This window comes from Pristiophorus japonicus, chromosome 14 (genome assembly GCF_044704955.1).
Source record: "Pristiophorus japonicus isolate sPriJap1 chromosome 14, sPriJap1.hap1, whole genome shotgun sequence".
Taxonomy (NCBI): domain Eukaryota; kingdom Metazoa; phylum Chordata; class Chondrichthyes; family Pristiophoridae; genus Pristiophorus; species Pristiophorus japonicus.
Genome location: NC_091990.1, coordinates 162902340 through 162922220, shown reverse-complemented (window position 1 = coordinate 162922220; position 19881 = coordinate 162902340). Strand labels below are relative to the sequence as shown.

General features: G+C 42.9%; 1 protein-coding gene and 1 non-coding gene across 6 annotated transcripts in view; both read right to left on the bottom strand.

Annotated features, from left to right (window-relative positions):
* nap1l4b (nucleosome assembly protein 1-like 4b) overlaps window positions 1–19881 on the bottom strand; it is a 136533-nt gene that overhangs the window by 37466 nt on the left and 79186 nt on the right. For all 5 annotated transcript variants that reach the window (XM_070899753.1, XM_070899757.1, XM_070899756.1 and 2 more), the window contains exon 10: window positions 18232–18377. In XM_070899753.1, the coding sequence (XP_070755854.1) occupies window positions 18232–18377 (146 nt within the window). The remainder of the gene's footprint in view (window positions 1–18231; window positions 18378–19881) is intronic.
* Window positions 19394–19524, bottom strand: LOC139280446 (small nucleolar RNA SNORA54). The gene has a single exon (XR_011596698.1). It is a non-coding gene; the product is annotated as a small nucleolar RNA SNORA54 (small nucleolar RNA).

Genomic DNA, 19881 nt, shown 5'->3' with positions numbered 1-19881 from the left:
AGATATTTGTGTACATATTAAGTATTGCAATTGATGGTTTTGACATTTTGGGGCCGAAATTGCCCCTTTCAATAAGGTCTCTGACTGCCTGAAAGTGGTGACCATGGGGTAAAAGCATAGAAACATAGAAAATAGGTGCAGGAGTGGGCCATTTGAGCCTGCACCGCCTTCAATGAGTTCATGGCTGAACATGCAACTTCAGTACCCCATTCCTGCTTTCTCGCCATACCCCTTGAGCCTCCTAGTAGTAAGGACTACATCCAACTCCTTTTTGAATATATTTAGTGAATTGGCCTCAACAACTTTCTGTGGTAGATAATTCCACAGGTTCACCACTCTCTGGGTGAAGAAGTTTCTCCTCATCTCGGTCCTAAATGGCTTAAACCTTATTCTTAGACTGTGACCCCTGGTTCTGGACTTCCCCAACATTGGGAACATTCTTCCTGCATCTACCCTGTATAAACCCGTCAGAAATTTAAACGTTTCTATGAGATCCCCTCTCATTCTTCTGAACTCCAGTGAATACAAGCCCACTTGATCCAGTCTTTCTTGATATGTCAGTCCCGCCATCCCGGGAATCAGTCTGGTGAACCTTTGCTGCACTCACTCAATAGCAAGAATGTCCTTCCTCAAGTTAGGAGACCAAAACTGTACACAATACTCCAGGTGTGGTCTCACCAAGGCCCTGTACAACTGTAGTAACACCTCCCTGCCCCTGTACTCAAATCCCCTCGCTATGAAGGCCAACATGCCATTTGCTTTCTTAACCGCCTGCTGTACCTGCATGCCAAGCTTCAATGACTGATGTACCATGACACCCAGGTTTCGTTGCACCTCCCCTTTTCCTAATCTGTCACCATTCAGATAATAGTCTGTCTCTCTATTTTTACCACCAAAGTGGATACCCTCACATTTATCCACATTATACTTCATCTGCCACTCACCTAACCTATCCAAGTCACTCTGCAGCCTCATAGCACCCTCCTCGCACCCAACTTAGTGTCATCTGCAAATTTGGAGATACTACATTTAATCCCCTCGTCTAAATCATTAATGTACAATGTAAACAGCTGGGGCCCCAGCACAGAACCTTGCGGTACCCCACTAGTCACTGCCTGCCATTCTGAAAAGTACCCATTTACTCCTACTCTTTGCTTCCTGTCTGACAACCAGTTCTCAATCCACGTCAGCACACTACCCCAATCCCATGTGCTTTAACTTTGCACATTAATCTCTTGTGTGGGACCTTGTCGAAAGCCTTCTGAAAGTCCAAATACACCACATCAACTGGTTCTCCCTTGTCCACTCTACTGGAAACATCCTCAAAACATTTCAGAAGATTTGTCAAGCATGATTTTCCTTTCACAAATCCATGCTGACTTGGACCTATCATGTCACCTCTTTCCAAATGCGCTGCTATGACATCCTTAATAATTGATTCCATCATTTTACCCACTACAGATGTCAGGCTGACCGGTCTATAATTCCCTGTTTTCTCTCTCCCTCCTTTTTTTAAAAAAGTGGGGTTACATTGGCTACCCTCCACTCCATAGGAACTGATCCACAGTCTATGGAATGTTGGAAATGACTGTCAATGCATCCGCTATTTCCAAGGCCATCTCCTTAAGTACTCTGGGATGCAGTCCATCAGGCCCTGGGGATTTATCGGCCTTCAATCCCATCAATTTCCCCAACACAATTTCCCGACTAATAATGATTTCCCTCAGTTCCTCCTTCTTATAGACCCTCTGACCCCTTTTATAGCCGGAAAGTTGTTTGTGTCCTCCTTAGTGAATACCGAACCAAAGTACTTGTTCAATTGGTCTGCCATTTCTTTGTTCCCAGTTATGACTTCCCCTGATTCTGACTGCAGAGGACTACGTTTGTCTTTACTAACCTTTTTCTCTTTACATATCTATAGAAACTTTTGCAGTCCGTCTTAATGTTCCCTGCAAGCTTCCTCTCGTACTCTATTTTCCCTGCCCTAATCAAACCCTTTGTCCTCCTCTGCTGAGTTCTAAATTTCTCCCAGTCTTTGGGTTCACTGCTATTTCTGGCCAATTTGTATGCCACTTCCTTGGCTTTAATACTATCTCTGATTTCCCTTGATAGCCACGGTTGAGCCACCTTCCCTTTTTTATTTTTACGACAGACAGGGATGTACAATTGTTGTAGTTCATCCATGCGGTATCTAAATGTCTGCCATTGCCCATCCACTGTCAACCCCTTAAGTATCATTCGCCAATCTATCCTAGCCAATTCACGCCTCATACCTTCAAAGTTACTCTTCTTTAAGTTCTGGACCATGGTCTCTGAATTAACTGTTTCATTCTCCATCCTAATGTAGAATTCCACTATATTATGGTCACTCTTTCCCAATGGGCCTCACACAACGAGATTGCTAATTAATCCTCTCTCATTACACAACACCCAGTCTAAGATGGCCTCCCCCCTAGTTGGTTCCTCGACATATTGGTCTTGAAAACCATCCCTTAAGCACTCCAGGAAATCCTCCTACACAGTATTGCTTCCAGTTTGGTTAGCCCAATCTATGCATATTAAAGTCACCCATGATAACTGCTGCACCTTTATTGCATGCACCCCTAATTTCCTGTTTGATGCCCTCCCCAACATCACTACTACTGTTTGGAGGTCTGTACACAACTCCCACTAACTTTTTTTTGCCCTTTGGTGTTCTGCAGCTCTACCCATATGGATTCCACATCATCCAAGCTAATGTCCTTCCTAACTATTGCATTAATTTCCTCTTTAACCAGCAATGCTACCCCACATCCTTTTCCTTTTATTCTATCCTTCCTGAATGTTGAATACCCATGGATGTTGAGTTCCCAGCCCTGATCATCCTGGAGCCACATCTCTGTAATCCCAATCACATCATATCCGTCAACTTCCATTTGCACAGCCAACTCATCCACCTTATTACGGATACTCCTTGGATTAAGACACAAAGCCTTCAGGCTTGTTTTTTTAACACCCTTTGTCCTTTTAGAATTATGATGTAGTGTGGCCCTTTTTATTTCTTGCCTTTGTTTTCTCGGCCTTCCACTATTGTTTTACCTTGCTACCATCTGTTTCTGACTGAATATTACTTCGCCCTATCTCGCTGCATAGGTTCCCATCCCCCTGCCATATTAGTTTAAACACTCCCGAACTGCATTAGCAAATGTTACCCCCAGGACATCAGTTCCAGTCCTGCCTAAGTGCAGACCTTCCCTTTTGTACAGGTCCCACTTCCCCCAGAACTGGTTCCAATGTCCCAGGAATTTGAATCCCTTCCTCTTGCACCATTGCTCAAGCCATGTATTTATTCTAACTATCCTGCTCCCTCTACTCTGATTAGCACGTAGCACTGGTAGCAAGTCAGAGATTACTACCTTTGGGGTGGCACGGAATGGTCGCCGACTCTCCATGGAGGGGCCACTATTTTAGAAGTTGTCCATCCCCAGGAGCGGAGGGGTATCCAGGACCGCTCTGCTCGTTCTCCCGCTGCGGTGTGCATGTGCCAACCCCTTACCGCCTGGCGGGAACCCCCCTCACGAAATTGCCCCAACCCGCGGGAGCAGCCCTGCCACCGGCCAGTGCTCCAGACAACTTTTGCTGTCGGTGCACTTTGAAATGGCGGCATGGCCGCCCTTAAATGGGAGGGTGCACTGCCGTGGCTGCCATGTTATTTTTTTCTGTCGGCTGACTGCCGGGTCGGCCCGACAATTATGCCTCCGGGTTCGGCCAGGCTACCAACAGGCAGTCTGGCACCCTGTCTTGGGTACCAGGCCACTGGCCCAGCCAAAACCCTCCCTAATAGCCCAGTGGACCTAACTAAAATGAATGTAGAGTTCGCAGCGGCCCTCCCTTTTAACTACAGGGGAGACACGTTGTGACGCACAAACGTCAATCAGCGCGGGCTGATGACTGTCAGGAGGGCAATTTCTACCCTTATAGTCTTACTAAGTCGGGAATGGTAGCTTAGTGCTTATGTTACCCGACTATTAGTCCAGAGACCTGGACTAATGATCGAGACAAGTTCAAATACCACAATGACAGCTGAGGAATGTAAATTCAGTTAATTAAATAAATCTGGAATAAAAAGCTAGAATTAGTAATGATGACCATGAAACTATCAGATTGTCACAAAAACCCATGTGGCTCACTAGTGTCCTTTAAGGGAGGAAATCTGCCCCATTAGCCGGTCTGGCCTATACGTGACTCCAGATCCACAGCAATGTGGTTGACTCTTAACTGCCCTCTTAAATGGCCTAGCTAGCCACTCAGTTGTTACAAACCGTGACGGGAAACAAAGAATAAAACCGGACGGACCATCTGGCATCAACCTAGGCACCGGCTTCGAACTTGACAACGGCATACCCAGCCCACTTGACCCGGCAAAGTCCTCACCAACATCTGGGGAATTATGCCAAAATTGGGAGAGCTTTCCCACAGTCATACTCTCAGAACCATACCTTTCAGCCAATGTCTTCAACATTGACTCCAGATCCCATGAAGTCTCATGGCTTCAGGTCAAGCATGGGCAAAGAAACCTGTTGCTGCTTACCATCTACCACCCTCTCTCAGTTGATGCATCAGTACTCCAGGTTAAACACCACTTGAAAGAACAAGGGCACAGAATGTACTCTGGGTGGGGAACTTCAATGTCCATCAAGAGTGGCTCGGTAACACCACTACTGACCGAGCCTTGAAGGACATAGCTGCCAGACTGGGCCTCTGGCAGGTGGTCAGAGAACCAACACAAGGCAAAAACCTACTTGGCCTCGTCCTCACCAATCTACCTGTTGCAGATGCATCTTCCCATGACAGTATTGGTAGGAGTGGCCACTGCACAGTCATTGTGGAGACAAGTCCTGTCTTCACAGAACACCCTCAAATCATGTTGTGTGGCACTCCACCGTGCTAAATGGGGTTGATTCAGAACATATCTAGTAGCTCAAAACTGGGTATTCATGAGACACTGTAGGCCATTAGCAGCAGAATTGTATTCCACCACAATCTGTAACCTCATGGCATATCCCTCACTCTACCATTATCAAGCCAGGGGTCAACCCTGGTTCAATGAGGAGTGCAGAAGAACATGCCAGGAGCAGCACCAGGTATATCTAAAAATGAGCTGCCAGCCTGGGAAGCTGCAACACAGGACTACATGCATGCGAAACAGCAGAAGCAGCATGCTATAGAGAGCTAAGTGATCCCACAATCAACAGATCAGATCAGATCCAGTTGTGAATGGTGGACAAATTAAATAACAGGAGGAAGAGGGTCCATGAATATCCCCATCCTCAATAATGGCAAAGCCCAGCAAGCTAGTGCAAAAGACAAGGCTGTGTTTGCAACCATCTTCAAGAAGTGCAGAGTAGATGATTTGTTGCATCCACTTCCTGAGGTCCCCACCATCACAGAAGTCAGTCTTCAGCCAATTTGATTCACTCCATGTGATATCACGAAACTGCTGAGTGCACTGGATACAGCAAAGGCTATGGACCCCGACAACAGTATGACAGCCAGGATGAAGACTTGTGCTCCACAACTAGCTGTGCCTCTAACTAAGCTGTTCCAGTACAGCTACAACACTGGCATCTACCTGACAATGTGGAAAACTGTCCAGGTATGTCCTGTCCACTAAAAGTAGGACAAATCCAATCCGTCCGAATACTGCCTTATCCGTCTACACTCAATCATCAGCAAAGTGATGAAAGGCGTCGTCGGCAGTGTGATCAAGCAGCACTTACTCACCAATAACCTGCTCACCGATGCTCAGTTTGTGTTCCGCCAGGACCACTCTGCTCCATTATAGACTTGGTCCAAGCATGGACAAAAGAGCTGAATTCCAGAGGTGAGGAGAGAGTGATTGCCCTCGACATTAAGGCAGCATTTGACCAAGTATGGCATCAAGCAGCCCTAGTAAAACTGAAGTCAATGGGAATCGGGGAAAACTCTCCACTGGTTGGCGTCATACCTGGCACAAAGGAAGATGGTTGTGGCTGTTGAAAGTCAATCATCTCAGCCCCAGGACATCGCTGTAGGAGTTCCACAGGGCAGTGTCCTAGACCCAACCATCTTCAGCTGCTTCAGCAATGACCTTTCCTCCATCACAAGGTCAAAAATGGGGATGTTCGCTGACGATTGCAGTGTTCAGTTCCATTCGCAATTCCTCAGAAAATGAAGCAGTCCATGCACACATGCAGCAAGACCTGGATGACATTCACATTCGGACTGATAAGCGGCAAATAACATTCGCGCTAAACAAGTGCCAGGCAATGACCATCTCTAAAAAGCAAGAGTCTAACCACCGCCCCTTGACATTCAATGGCATTACCATTGTCTAATCCCTCCAACCACCATAACCATCTTCCTTTGTGCTAGGTGTGACTCCAGCCAGCCGAGAGTATCCCCCCCCCACCACCCCCCAATTCCCATCGACTTCAATTTTACTAGGGCTGCTTGATACCACTCGGTCACCACTGATCAGAAACTTAACTGGACCAGTCACAATACAGTGGCAAGAGCAGGTCAGAGGCTGGGTATTCTACGGCGAGTGTCTCACCTGACTCCCCAAAGCCTTTCCACCATCTAAAGGCACAAGTCAGGAGTGTGATGGAATACTCTCCATTTGCTTGGATGAGTGCAGCTCCGACATTCAAGAAGCTCGATATCATCCAGGACAAAGCAGCCTACTTGATTGGCACCCCATCCACCACCTTCAACATCCACTCCCTCCACCACTGGCGCACCGTGGCTGCAGTGTGTACCATCTACAAGATGCACTGCAGCAACTCGCCAAGGCTTCTTCGGCAGCACCTCCCAAACCTGCGAGCTCTACCACCTAAAAGGACAAGGGCAACAGGCGCATGGGAACACTATGATGTACAACTTCCCCTCCAAGTTACACACCATCCGGAAGTGGACATTCGACGTTCCTTCAGTCACAAAATCCTGCCACTCCCCAACAGCACTGTGGGAGTACCTTCACAAGGACTGCAGCGGTTCAAGGCAGCAGCTCGCTACCACCTTCGCCAGGGCAATTAGGGAGGGGCAATAAATGTTGGCCTTGCCAGCGACGCCCACATCCCAGAACAAATAAAATAGTCACATTTTATGATTTGCTAAAGTCAAGCACACATGAGCAGTTGCAAAGATAAATATCAATCAGATGACAGAATAACTGACAACTGAACAATGAAAAATGAAATGGATAGGTTAGGGAGTGGCTGAGAGAGTCTTTAAAATCTACTTTGATTCTGGAAAACTCATTTCTACAGAAGGTCAAACTATATATGTGTTCAATTTCTCACCCATGCTGAGGAGCCTTTCTATAGGTTGGGCTGGATAGAAAGCTCCACGTAATGGCTTTATGATTCAGTTTAACTAATTCATCATTGGTTAAAGGCAAATTTCATGTCAGTCTTTTTTAAATGCAGTTAAATTAATTGTATTTTCTCAAACATATTAAAACCAAGTATTTTAGCTAATTAATTCTGGATAATGTTTATTTAGGTTATACTTTTTTTAAAAAGTGTTTTTTTTTTTAAAAACCGCATGTAAATGCTTTCTACAAAGAGAATATATATTCCATTTAAACTGGTGCAGTGAGTTGGATATTGGCCTTTTATCTCCATGACGAGTTCAAATTCAGCCCATACTGATGGTATTGCTCTCCCCTGCCAAAAGGACCCCATATGAAGGAAATTTGGACAACCTTAATCTGGTTGCTAATGTGGACCAACACCTCAAAACTGCTCCTAATTCAGCACTACTTCTGTTAATTCAAATTAAGCAACTCAATTAAAACAGCACATTTTTGGTGATCAAAAAATTTAATTATGGGTCATTTAAATTATGTGACTTTGAATGAAAGGGAGCCTATAACAGGAAAATTATTTTAAAGGCCATGGGATTTGTGGCATAGAAAATATCAAATTGATTCAGAATGGAACGGGGGACAGAGTAAAGGAAGCATTCGAACCAAGTAGGTTTGCAAGGTGAATAATTTGTAAATGTTTACAGGCAGTCTTCACCCTGCCCTGTACCTATTTTTGCACTTTTAGACTTAAAAGGTGGATCAGTGAATAATTAACTTTGCAGCTTAAATTTAGAGCATTTTATGCACGCATGCATGCAACACCTGGATGCCTCAGACAGTACAGTTGGCAGCTTCAATTCTCTGATCCAAGAATAGTCTTTGAATTGTGCAATTAGCATGGGTGGGTCAATAAATTACCTTCAGAAAAATACAGAAATTGCACTGTGATTAGCAAAAAAACATAGCACCACCCATAAACTTCCACGGTGATCATTTTTTGGGGATTCTGCTCAGTCTGGGGTGGGCAAGTAGTTTGGATAGTCAGTTACTGTACACCATTTAACAATAATATGAAACTTTCATCTTATATCTCCATAGTAACTCGCTAATATTCACACTGCCCTTCCCAGAAAAATTCCAATCTGATTATTCATGACACTGCTACAGTTGTGAAAAGTTTACCTTTGAACAGTTGCAACATGCAACTCTACCTCAACCTTTAGATGGTGGGTGGGAGACACTCTATAGCACGAGGGCGTATGTCTCTTTCATTCATGACTCATTAGAGCACCCATGTCCAGGAGCCATACATTTTAGGCTCCAATAAAAATCAATACAACACACTAATATACTGCGCTGCAGAAGGCATTTCATTTTTTTTTAACCCCACAGACAAATATTGATTTTGAGGGTGTCATTTTAATAAATTATTTCAGGCAGTAAATCACATCAAGGAACCTAGTGTTAATGATAAGGAATAAAATGCTTTTGTTTCCTTTTTTGGGCAGCCTGAATCAGCATCAAGTACACCGAAATGAGGTACAGCAAGTTCAGGTGCAGTGGAAGGCCCCTTTTATTCATAAGAACATAATAGGAACAGGAGTAGGCCATACGACCCCTCGAGTCTACTCCGCCATTCAATAAGATCATGGCTGATCTGATCATTGATTCAGCTCCACTTCCCCGCCCGCTCCCCATAACCCCATGTCGTTGAAGAAACTATCTATTTCTGTCTTAAATTTATTCAATATCCCAGCTTCCACAGCTCTGAGGCAGCGAATTCCACAGATTTACAACCCTCAGAAGAAATTTCTCCTCATCTCTGTTTTAAATGGGCAGCCCCTTATTCTAAGATCATGCCCTCTAGTTCTGGTCGTCCCCTTGCACTCAGAATACGGTGAATTTATAATGGGGAACAAAGAAATGGCAGACCAACTGAACAAATACTTTGGTTCTATCTTCACTGAGGAAGACACAAAAAACTTTCCGGAAATACTAGGGGGATCGAGGGTCTAGCGAGAAGGAGGAACTGAAGGAAATCGTGTTAGGGAAATTGATGGAATTGAAGACCGATAATTCCCCAGGGCCTGATAGTTTGCATCCCAGAGTACTTAAGGAAGTGGCCCTAGAAATAGTGGATGCATTGGTGGTCATTTTCCAACATTCTATAGACTCTGGATCAGTTCCTATGGATTGGAGGGTAGCTAATGTAACCCCGCTTTTTAAAAAAAGGAGGGAGAGAGAAAACATGGAATTATAGACCAGTTAGCCGGACATCGGTAGTCGGGAAAATGTTGGAATCAATTATTAAAGATGTAATAGCAGCGCATTTGGAAGCAGTGACAGGATTGGTCCAAGTCAGCATGGATTTAGGAAAAGGAAATCATGCTTGACAAATCTTTTAGAATTTTTTGAGGATGTAACTATAATGGCAGGCAGTGACTAGTGGGGTATCGCAAGGTTTAGTGCTGGGACCCCAGCTATTTACAATATACATTAATGATTTAGATGAAAGGCTTGAATGTAATATCTCCAAGTTTGCAGATGACACTAAGCTGGGTGGCAGTATGAGCTGTGAGGAGGACGCTAAGAGGCTGCAGGGTGACTTGGACAGGTTAGGTGAGTGGGCAAATGCAAGACAGATGCAGTATAATGTAGATAAATGTGAGGTTATCCACTTTGATGGCAAAAACTGGAAGGCAGATTATCTGAATGGTGACAGATTAGTAAAAGGGGCGGTGCAACGAGACCTGGGTGTCATGGTACATCAGTCATTGAAATTTAGCATGCAGGTGGTGAAGAAAGCAAATGGCATGTTGGCCTTTATAGCAAGAGGATTTGAGTATAGGAGCAGGGAGGTCTTAGTGCAGTTGTACAGGGCCTTGCTGAGGCCACACCTTGAATACGGTGTACAGTTTTGGTCTCCTAATCTGAGGAAGGACGTTCTTGGTATTGAGGGAGTGCAGCGAAGGTTCACCAGACTGATTCCTGGGATTGCAGGACTGACATATGAAGAAAGACTGGATCAACTCGGCTTATATTCACTGGAATTTAGAAAAATGAGTGTGGTTCGCATAGAAGCATATAACATTCTGATGGGATTGGACAGGTTAGATGCAGGAAGAATGTTCCTGATGTTGGGGAAGTCCAGAACCAGGGGTCACAGTCTAAAGATAAGGGGTAAGCCATTTAGGACCGAGATGATGAGAAACTTCTTCACTCAGAGAATTGTGAACCTGTGGCATTCTCTACCACAGAAAGTTGCTGGGGCCAGTTCGTTAGATATATTCAAAAGGGAGTTAGATGTGGCCCTTACAACTAAAGGGATCAAGGGGAATGGAGAGAAAATAGGAATGGGGTACTAAAGTTTCATGATCAGCCATGATCATAATGAATGGTGGTGCAGGCTCGAAGGGCCGAATGGTCTACTCCTGCACCTATTTTCTATGTTTCGATCAGTGGAAACATTCTCTCTGCATGCACCTCGTCAAGCCCCCTCATAATCTTACATGTTAGGATAAGATCACACCTCATTCTTCTGAATTCCAATGAGTAGAAGCCCAACCTACTCAACCTTTCCTCATACGTCAACCCCCTCATCCTCAGAATCAACCTAGTGAACCTTCTCTGAGCTGCCTCCAAAGAAAGTATATCTATTCGTAAATATGGAAACCAAAACCACATGCAGTATTCCTGGTGTGGCCTCACCAATACCTTATGACACATCCCTGCTTTTATACTCCATCCCCTTTGCAATAAAGGCCAAGATACCATTGGCCTTCCTGATCACTTGCTGTACCTGCATACTATCCTTTTGCGTTTCATGCACAAGTACCCCCAGTACCTCCATTTAAATAATAACTTGCTCTTTTGATTTTTTCTGCCAAAGTGTATGACTTCACACTTTCCAAGATGTTTGCCCACTTAGCCTGTCGATATCCTTTTGCAGATTTTGTGTCCTCCTCACACATTGCTTTTCTTCCTATCTTTGTAAAATCAGAAAACTTGGCTACATTACACTCAGTTCTTCTTCCAAGTCTTTAATACACATTTACCATTTGCTTCAATCCATCCTTGAGACTACCATTGTTCCGTTTTGCACACCAGCCATACTATACCTCGAGTAAGATAACCAATTTTTGAACAATTGTGTTCGTTGCTTATGTCCCAAATCAACTATCGTAAGACGTCTGACTACAAACTTATTCCATGCTAGATCCTTACAATTAAACACTTGGAGAGCTTTTAACCCATTAGACTGAGCTGTACATGTTGGCCCAAGAAATAGTGTGCTAACCCACCACATTGCTCACTCCTAAAAGTGAAGATTTGCATTGATATACACCTCATCATATCTCAAAGTATTTCACAATGAGCTCTTTAAATGTGCAATGACTTCATGGCAACTATTTAGAACACTGCAAGATCCCACACACAACAGAAATAAATGATCAATTATCTTTTTTGGCAATATCGGTTTAAGATGACAACTGCTAGTATTCACAGTACTGTAAAATTCCCTCAAGGCTAACTGTGCAATAATAAATCCAAGTCTGAAGAGCCACAAATATTTGAGCTGAATGAAGGATTGAACAAGAAAGCTAACATAGAAAGGTCTGTCGCTGTATGCATGCTTGCCAAGAGCTGATGTTCACATTGACCCTCTTCCAGTAAGATAGTACATCGGCACTGCAGCGATCAGGTCATCTAACAGATACAACTTGTGTCGCAATGTGTTTGGGTAGCAGCCACTCATACAAGCAGGCCTATCATCAAAACCTGCTGTTGTAACAAATTAAAGACACACAACCCCAGAGCAACCAGGTACCTCCTTTTCCTGCTCACCACCTCTAAATATTTTACTTTGATTTAAAAGATAAAGAAAAAAGTTTAAAATGGCCAATTTAGGGGCCAACAGATCATTAATTCAAACATTAATTCAAACAATGTGACAGGTGATTTGACATTAATCTTGCTATTTAAATAATCTATTTAAAAACATCTGAGCTCTCCATATTTCACACGATTCTGATCATTGTCTCTGTGGTATTTCCTATAACTCAGTACAAAAGAAACCAAAACAAAGCTAGGTACCAAACAGATAGTGGGGTTTACAGAGATGTCAGGCTGCTCCGGATTGACGCTCAAGCCAATCTAATGCCACAGCCCCACAGCAATTTTGGGGGTAATATATTAGCATGGATAGAGAATTGGCTAACGAACAGAAACAGATAGTAGGGATAAATGGTTCGTTCTCAGGTTGACAATCAGTGGGATGCCACAGGGATCTGTGCTGGGACCCCAACTATTTACAATCTATTTTAACGACTTGGAGGAAGGGACCGAGTGTAACGTAGCCAAGTTTGCTGACGATACAAAGATGGGAGGAAAATCCATGTGTGAGGACGCAAAAAATCTGCAAAAGGACATAGACAGGCTAAGTGAGTGGGCAAAAATTTGGCAGATGGAGTATAATGTTGGAAAATGTACGGTCAAGGACTTTGGCAGAAAAAAAATCAAAGAGCAAGTTATTGTTTAAACGGAGAAAAATTGCAAAGTGCCGCAATACAGCAGGATCTGGAGGTACTTGTGCATGAAACACAAAAGGATAGTATGCAGGTCCAGCAAGTGATCAGGAAGGCCAATGGAATCTTGGCCTTTATTGCAAAGGGGATGGAGTATAAAAGCAGCGAGGTCTTGCTACAGTTGTACAGGGTATTGGTGAGGCCACACCTGGAATACTGTGTGCAGTTTTGGTTTCCATATTTACAAAAGGATGTACTTGCTTTGGAGGCAGTTCAGAGAAGGTTCACAAGGTTGATTCCGGGGATGAGGAGGTTGACTTATGAGGAAAGGTTGACCAGGTTGGGCCTCTACTCATTGGAATTCAGAAGAATGAGAGGTGATCTGATCGAAAAGTATAAGATTATGAGGAGGCTTGACCAGGTGGATGCAGAGAGGATGTTTCCACTGATCTGGGAGACTTGAACTAGAGGGCATAATCTTAGAATAAGGGGCCGCCCATTTAAAACTGAGATGAGGAGAAATTTCCTCTGAGGGTTGTGGATCTGTGGAATTCGCTGCCTGAGAGAGAGCTGTGGAAGCTGGGACATTGAATAAATTTAAGACAGAAATAGTGTGTTTCTTAAACGATAAGGGAATAAAGGGTTATGGAGAGCAGGTGGGGAAGTGGAGCTGAGTCCATGATCAGATCAGCCATGATCGTATTAAATGGCGGAACAGGCTCGAGGGGCCGTATGGCCTACTCCTGCTCCTATTTCTTATGTTTATGTTATGTTCAATCAGAAGAGATACTTTGGGATGGTCGAGGAAGATCCAACCTTGTGGGACTCTGAAGGCCAAACGTAAGTATATACATGCTTCTTCAATATAAAGTGAGGGAATATTGAACAAGTACCGTTACTACTCGGCTTTTCTTGGGGACACAATTACTTTCCAACAGATTCCACTAGTTCTGTATTGCACAACAGTGTAGATGTAGTACACCATTGTCAGCATCCGACAACCTCAGGCATACTGCAATACTAAGTATAGCCTCAGATGTACAATTCAAATTTCATGGTACTGGAAACTGGGTAACAAAATGACGTCAAGTGGAAGTGAGAAATTGAGGCCAAATGTATGGGATCCAATACTAAAATATTGATGTTCCAGATTTGGACACAGGTCTGCCGTCTGCATGCTTCTGGATTGCATCAAAGTTTTTGTTTAGGAATAGCAGAAAAATGTTGGACAGGTCCTGAAAAGGTGTTCAATTACAATACAAAAAGAAAAAGTGCAAATGCTGGAAATACACAACAAGTCAGTCAGCATTCAAAAATAGAAGACAGATGATGATGTTTCCTGTGTGTAGACTTCATCTGAATTGAGAGGGTACACCCAAAATATCATAACCTGTTCTTTCCCTTTATAGAAGCTGTCCGATTTGTTGTTGAATCTCCAGAATTTTCTGTTTTTATTTCAATTAAAACGCATCCTGTTCAGGGGAAGTGTGTATTAAGGAGGTGATTACTGATCTGTTGCCCTTGGGTTTCTGTTAAGAATGGGATTTAAAAATATATATAAATGGTTTCTACACTGGGAGGATAGCATTAAACACTACCTCAAATAATGAATAAATCCTTCACAAGAGCCTGCATCTGTTAAACCCTCCCTGGACTGAACATAATTTTGAATCTGTACTGCATCATTTTAGTAAAGGAATTTTGTCAAAATGTAAATGTCCCAATTACAAATGAAGGCACATCAGTAAGTTTTTTGGACCAACCAATAAATGATAAATCAAAAGTCTTGGTTGTGCTTTAAAAAAAGACATTTTATTTAAATATTTAGTCTTGTGACTACAGTTTGCAAAAAGATGGTCAAATGACAAATGGTTTAAGAATGTTAAACAAAGTTGTATAATAACATGCACGTCACGCTCGTTAGGAGGGCATCAGACTGTAGCTTCCAGCTTGTCAGTTTATGTCCTACTGGGTGACATTTACTTTAGTGCAGGTTAAATGCTTAGCTACCAGGCCATTAACACTGAACTGCATTTGGTAAAACTGCCTTAAAATGGGTTACCTAACAGGATTAGAATCTCTCAAACCATCAGACACACACGCACAGACCAAGTATTAACATGCTGTGAACAGCAGTCCAGCATTACCTCAGCTGGCTTACCCATACCTCGACGCAATCATTTCACCCAGACACCTCTAGGTTTCCTTTTTGACAAACCCATCTTTGCTCACGCTGTCTCCCTCAACATTTATATTGTCCTGCCCACCCTCCATCTTAAGAAAAAAATAACCACTCCAGCTCCTCCAACATCCTCGCAAACTCCTAACTTTCTGTCCTCTAGCCTTCCATCCACCATGACATTACCGCAGTTGTCATTCTGCTCAACAGCTACTTTGCACTTGTGCCCTCCAAGGCCTTCTGTCTCCCATCCCAATCATTTCCCTCCTACAAGACACCTCACGCTGCTTTTCTTGACAACTCAGTGTCTTCCTCCACTCCCTCCTTCTGCTGTCCACCCATCCTAGCCTCCATCAAGTGCGAGCTCATGGATTTTTGTCTTGAGATTCAGACCAACTGCTTAGCCACCTCCTCGCTAACCCCCGCCCACCCACACATACCCTTATCGTTAACATATTATTCCTTCATTTCCCTCAACCCCAGTAAGCTCATCATCTGCATATTATCTCTTAATTTAATTCCTCACATTTACCAGCATTTGATGTAACATTTAATAAACAAATGGCTGCCTTTCCTTAGTATCCACTCCACACCAAGAATTCTGTCCAAATCCACTGCTACAAAGCCAATCTTCGATCCTCTGTCCTCTTATAATTAACACCCAATTCCAAACTCTCATCCCCAAGATCCTCAAACATGCCATTTCCACCCAACTGTGTTCAGTCTAGCACCTGCTCCACCAGAGCACTAAGTCCACACTGTGCAAGGTCACCAATTACATATTTTGTAACTGTAACTTGGTGTGCTATCCCTACTTGCCCTCCTCTCCTTGTACAGAACATAGTTGAGTACTCCATCCTCCTCCATATTCTTTCTTGTGTGGTCCCACATGCACAACATTGCCTTGTTTGGTTCTGCTTCTGCCTATCCCAATGCAGCCAGTACATCGGTTACAGTGACTTCTTTCCCGATCCAGCAGCCACTATTGAAGGACCAACAGTTTCATCTTTGGCCTTTCTTTTTCTTGTCTGTGTGCTACTTGTTGGAGGCATCATTCATATGCCAGGGATCAGCTTTCACACACATGCCGAAAGCACCCAGCCTTACTGCTCAATCAACCTCAACCCCATGACTATTATTGTGATGTCCAACTGATTACTGGACATCAATTCAGATGAGCAGGAAGTTTCTTTAACTAAAGATTAGCAAAACTTTGTTCGACTCCCACCAAAAACCCTGCATTCTAGTCCCGATTCCATTTTCTGCCTGGATTCTTGCTCAGGACAAACCAGATGGTGTCCTTTGATCCTAAACCAAATTTCCAACTCCAAATACCACCTACCAAAGACAGCCCATTATCGCTTCCACTCTGAACTCACGCCCTGCCACTGAAACACTTTTGCGTGCTTGTTACCTCCAGATTTAATTACTCCAACAGGCTTCACTGACCTCGAACTCCATAAACTGCAACTTGTCCAACACGTCACTTGCATTCTATGGTGCATTAAGTCATGGCTCAATCCCATATCCCCAACCCATCAAATTCAAAATCTTTGCCCACATATACAAGTCTTTCAATAACCTCGTCCTCTCCTACCTCTGCAACCTCCACCAGCCTTATGCCCTCCACAATTCAGAATCTGGTCTACTTTTCATCTCCCTCTATCTACTGTTAACTGAAGTCATTGAGAACTTCAGTCACATTCTGGAATGCTCGCCCTCAACTCTACATTACATCTCCGTCCTCGTTTGAAAGCTGCTTTAAATCTATTGCTCTGACCATGTCTCAATTCATTTCCCCTAATCTTTCTCCCATTGCTGCTCAGTGTCTGGCTATTGTCCAACATTTTTGACATTAAAGGCACTATATAAACACAAGAAATTGTGATTGATCAATTGAAGAAAACAGACATGCACAACAGGCACGCCAGTCACAACATTCATTAGACATAAAACTTAGTACATAAACACACTAGTTGAACTTGCATGTTGGATCAGAAAAACATTCTCTTTTCCCAGTGACCAATTGTGCAATTACTTGTCCCCTTACTTTTTTTTGCATTCTCTCTGCATGTATCTCTCTCTCCATTTATAACTAACTGTTTTTTCTCAGTCATAATGGTACCAGTCTTGCTCTTGCCTTGCTTTGCGCAAGGCGGCTCTTTCCTTTGTGCTCTCCTCTCTTTCTATATCATATATATCCAACTTTAACATGCATGCATAAATGTGGGCTCTTCTTCAGGTACAAAAGAGTAGGCTGGGCCTCAACGGAAGGGAACAGCAGATGTAGACTGGAACAGTGAGGGATCAGCACTACTCACAAATGTACACTGACACAAACCCAGAAAGATACGCAGACATTTTTTTTTAAATAAAAAAAGTGTTTATCTGCCCAGGAAAACTGGATTTTGGTAGCTGCTGGGGGAAGCTGGCAGTTTTTTCAATGTGTGTTAAGCCGTAATACACAAGGTAAAGTGCATTTCAGGATTCACACCAGTCACAAGACAGCATTGCTGCCTTGAAGTTTATGTCATTCAATTAAAGCCATCAGGTGATGTCAACCTCAACAGTTGTGCTTCAACAAAGGAAAAGACCCCATATAATTTAGAGACGCTCTTATCCTTCAGTTTTCTCCATACCAGAAAAACCCAAGAATTTATCTTCTGTAATTTTCCATCCAAAACGATGCTTTCTAGAATTTGACACACTAAGAGGCACTCTAAGAATTTCAAGTACTTTGTTTTAAACAATAGTTTATATACAGTATGGTTATTGTATTTGTAACTTGCCAATCTTTCTGCTCTTGTACATATTTACATTGTAAATAACATCGGAGTGATCTTAACCTGTACTCTGATCTATGCATGCGTGAACTTTTCAACTTCTGAGATGATGGGAGAATGCAGTGGGCATCTCGCATATTCTCCAGTTACACATCTGGAGTTAATAAGACTTGGGCTATGCTAGCCTACAAATAATAAAGCATAGAAAATACAGGTTTCTGTTTGAGAAGCCTACAGAAACCATAGTTTACAACAAACTTGAGAAATACATTAACAGGTGGACCTGCCAATGTAGGGATTATTTCTGGTTTATCCAGCATCAAAAGGAACCAGAGTTTCGTGAAACCATTTTGCTCAATTTTTGGGATTAGTATTTTGCTTCTCAGATCATCTATTTTTAAAAATCTCTCTCACCTTTTACTGGATTAAAGAAGTTGAAGAAGGAATCATTGGGTACTTGTTTGGTGATGGTTCGGACAGTCCCTCGACCCTTGTGCTTCTGTTTCTTTTTAATAGTTTTCACGGTTATATTCTTTCCTTTCTTCCAGTCAATAGTGCACCTGATAAAAAGGGCAATAATTAGCTTCATTTTAAGCTGCAGAATTATTTGCCTGTAAAACATATATTTATGATACTTGAATTATTGAGTTTAATTTTCTAATTCACAAACTCCTCAAATAGGTTTGTTTATATTTATATAATTTGTAAATTCCATGTTTCTATCCTCCCAAAGCCAGACTCGCCCTCCCTTTCCCAAGCAAAACCAATAAATACAACCATATCTTGAATGAATAAAGACCAATGAAAGAATGTTAAGTTATTGCTAAAAGTATATCTAATATCCTTAAAATTGATGCCTGCTCTAGCATTGCTCAGTTGTTCGTGTCTGACAACAGCATCATTTGGCATCTGACCAGCACTGGGAACCAGACACTTACTTAAATTTGGGAATGTAACGGTTAATCTTTTAACATTTGAAAGCAGCATAAATTGTTCTGTACAACTGATGGAAAACATGCATGCACATTAAATAATTTTTTTTGGCAAACCAGATTTAATTTTGATGGCTACATGATCACTGCTGTATAGTATTAAACAAATATACTGGCACATTGCACAAATATTCAGTCTTGGGTTACAAATATCAGTTAGACAGGTGATATCAGTAAAGTACAAAATGTTACAATCCATAGCTAAAAATGAATAATCCCAAGACCAGTTCTGTATAAAATCTTCTCCTGCATGCTTTGAACAATAGTGTAGTTGGTCAGGTGCAATACCAAGTTCTTTATGTGGCTCCAATTTTTGATGTGAAATGGTCGAGACTAAATCTCTAACTTGGATCAATTAAATAATATGGCTTTATCCCTTGCCTTTTCCAACAGATGCTGGGACATGCTTTCTTTCTCTTATTGTCACAATGTCTGCCAACAAGAACTGTGCTATGTTTGAAATGTATCTGTGACTAAAAATTGAAAATGCAGGAAAAAAAAAATTGTGCCTCCTGAGCTCCTAGGTACCATAAACATCCAGACAATGAGGGACTGGAGAGCAGAATTTCAACTTAGTGGCAGAAACATGTTCCCAGCTCTGAAGAGGTCAGAGGCTGAATGAGCATCCAACCCATAATACTGCTGGGATTAATGTAGCACTGGAATGGAACCCGATGCAAGACAAGACACAAGTATCAGGTTACGAACAGTGCAAAGGCAGAGAAACGTTTACACTACTTGGAGGGGCACACTTAGTTAAAAGAAAAGCAGAATATTTTAAAAATGGAGTTTGGGAAATGTCCTTGCACACTAATCACTGAAAGTTAACATGCAGGTACAGCAAGCAATTAAGAAAGCTTTATTACAAGAGGATTTGACTATGGGGGGGGGTGAGGGAAGAGAGAGAGAAAGGGGGGGGGGGGGGGGGGGGGGGGGGGGGGGGAAGAGAGAGAGAGAATGGGGGGGGGGGGGGGGGGGGGAGAAGAGAGAGAGAACGGGGGGTGGGAAGAAGAGAGAGAGAACGGGGGGGGGGGGAAAGAGAGCGGACGGGGGGGGGGTACGAGGAGAGGGA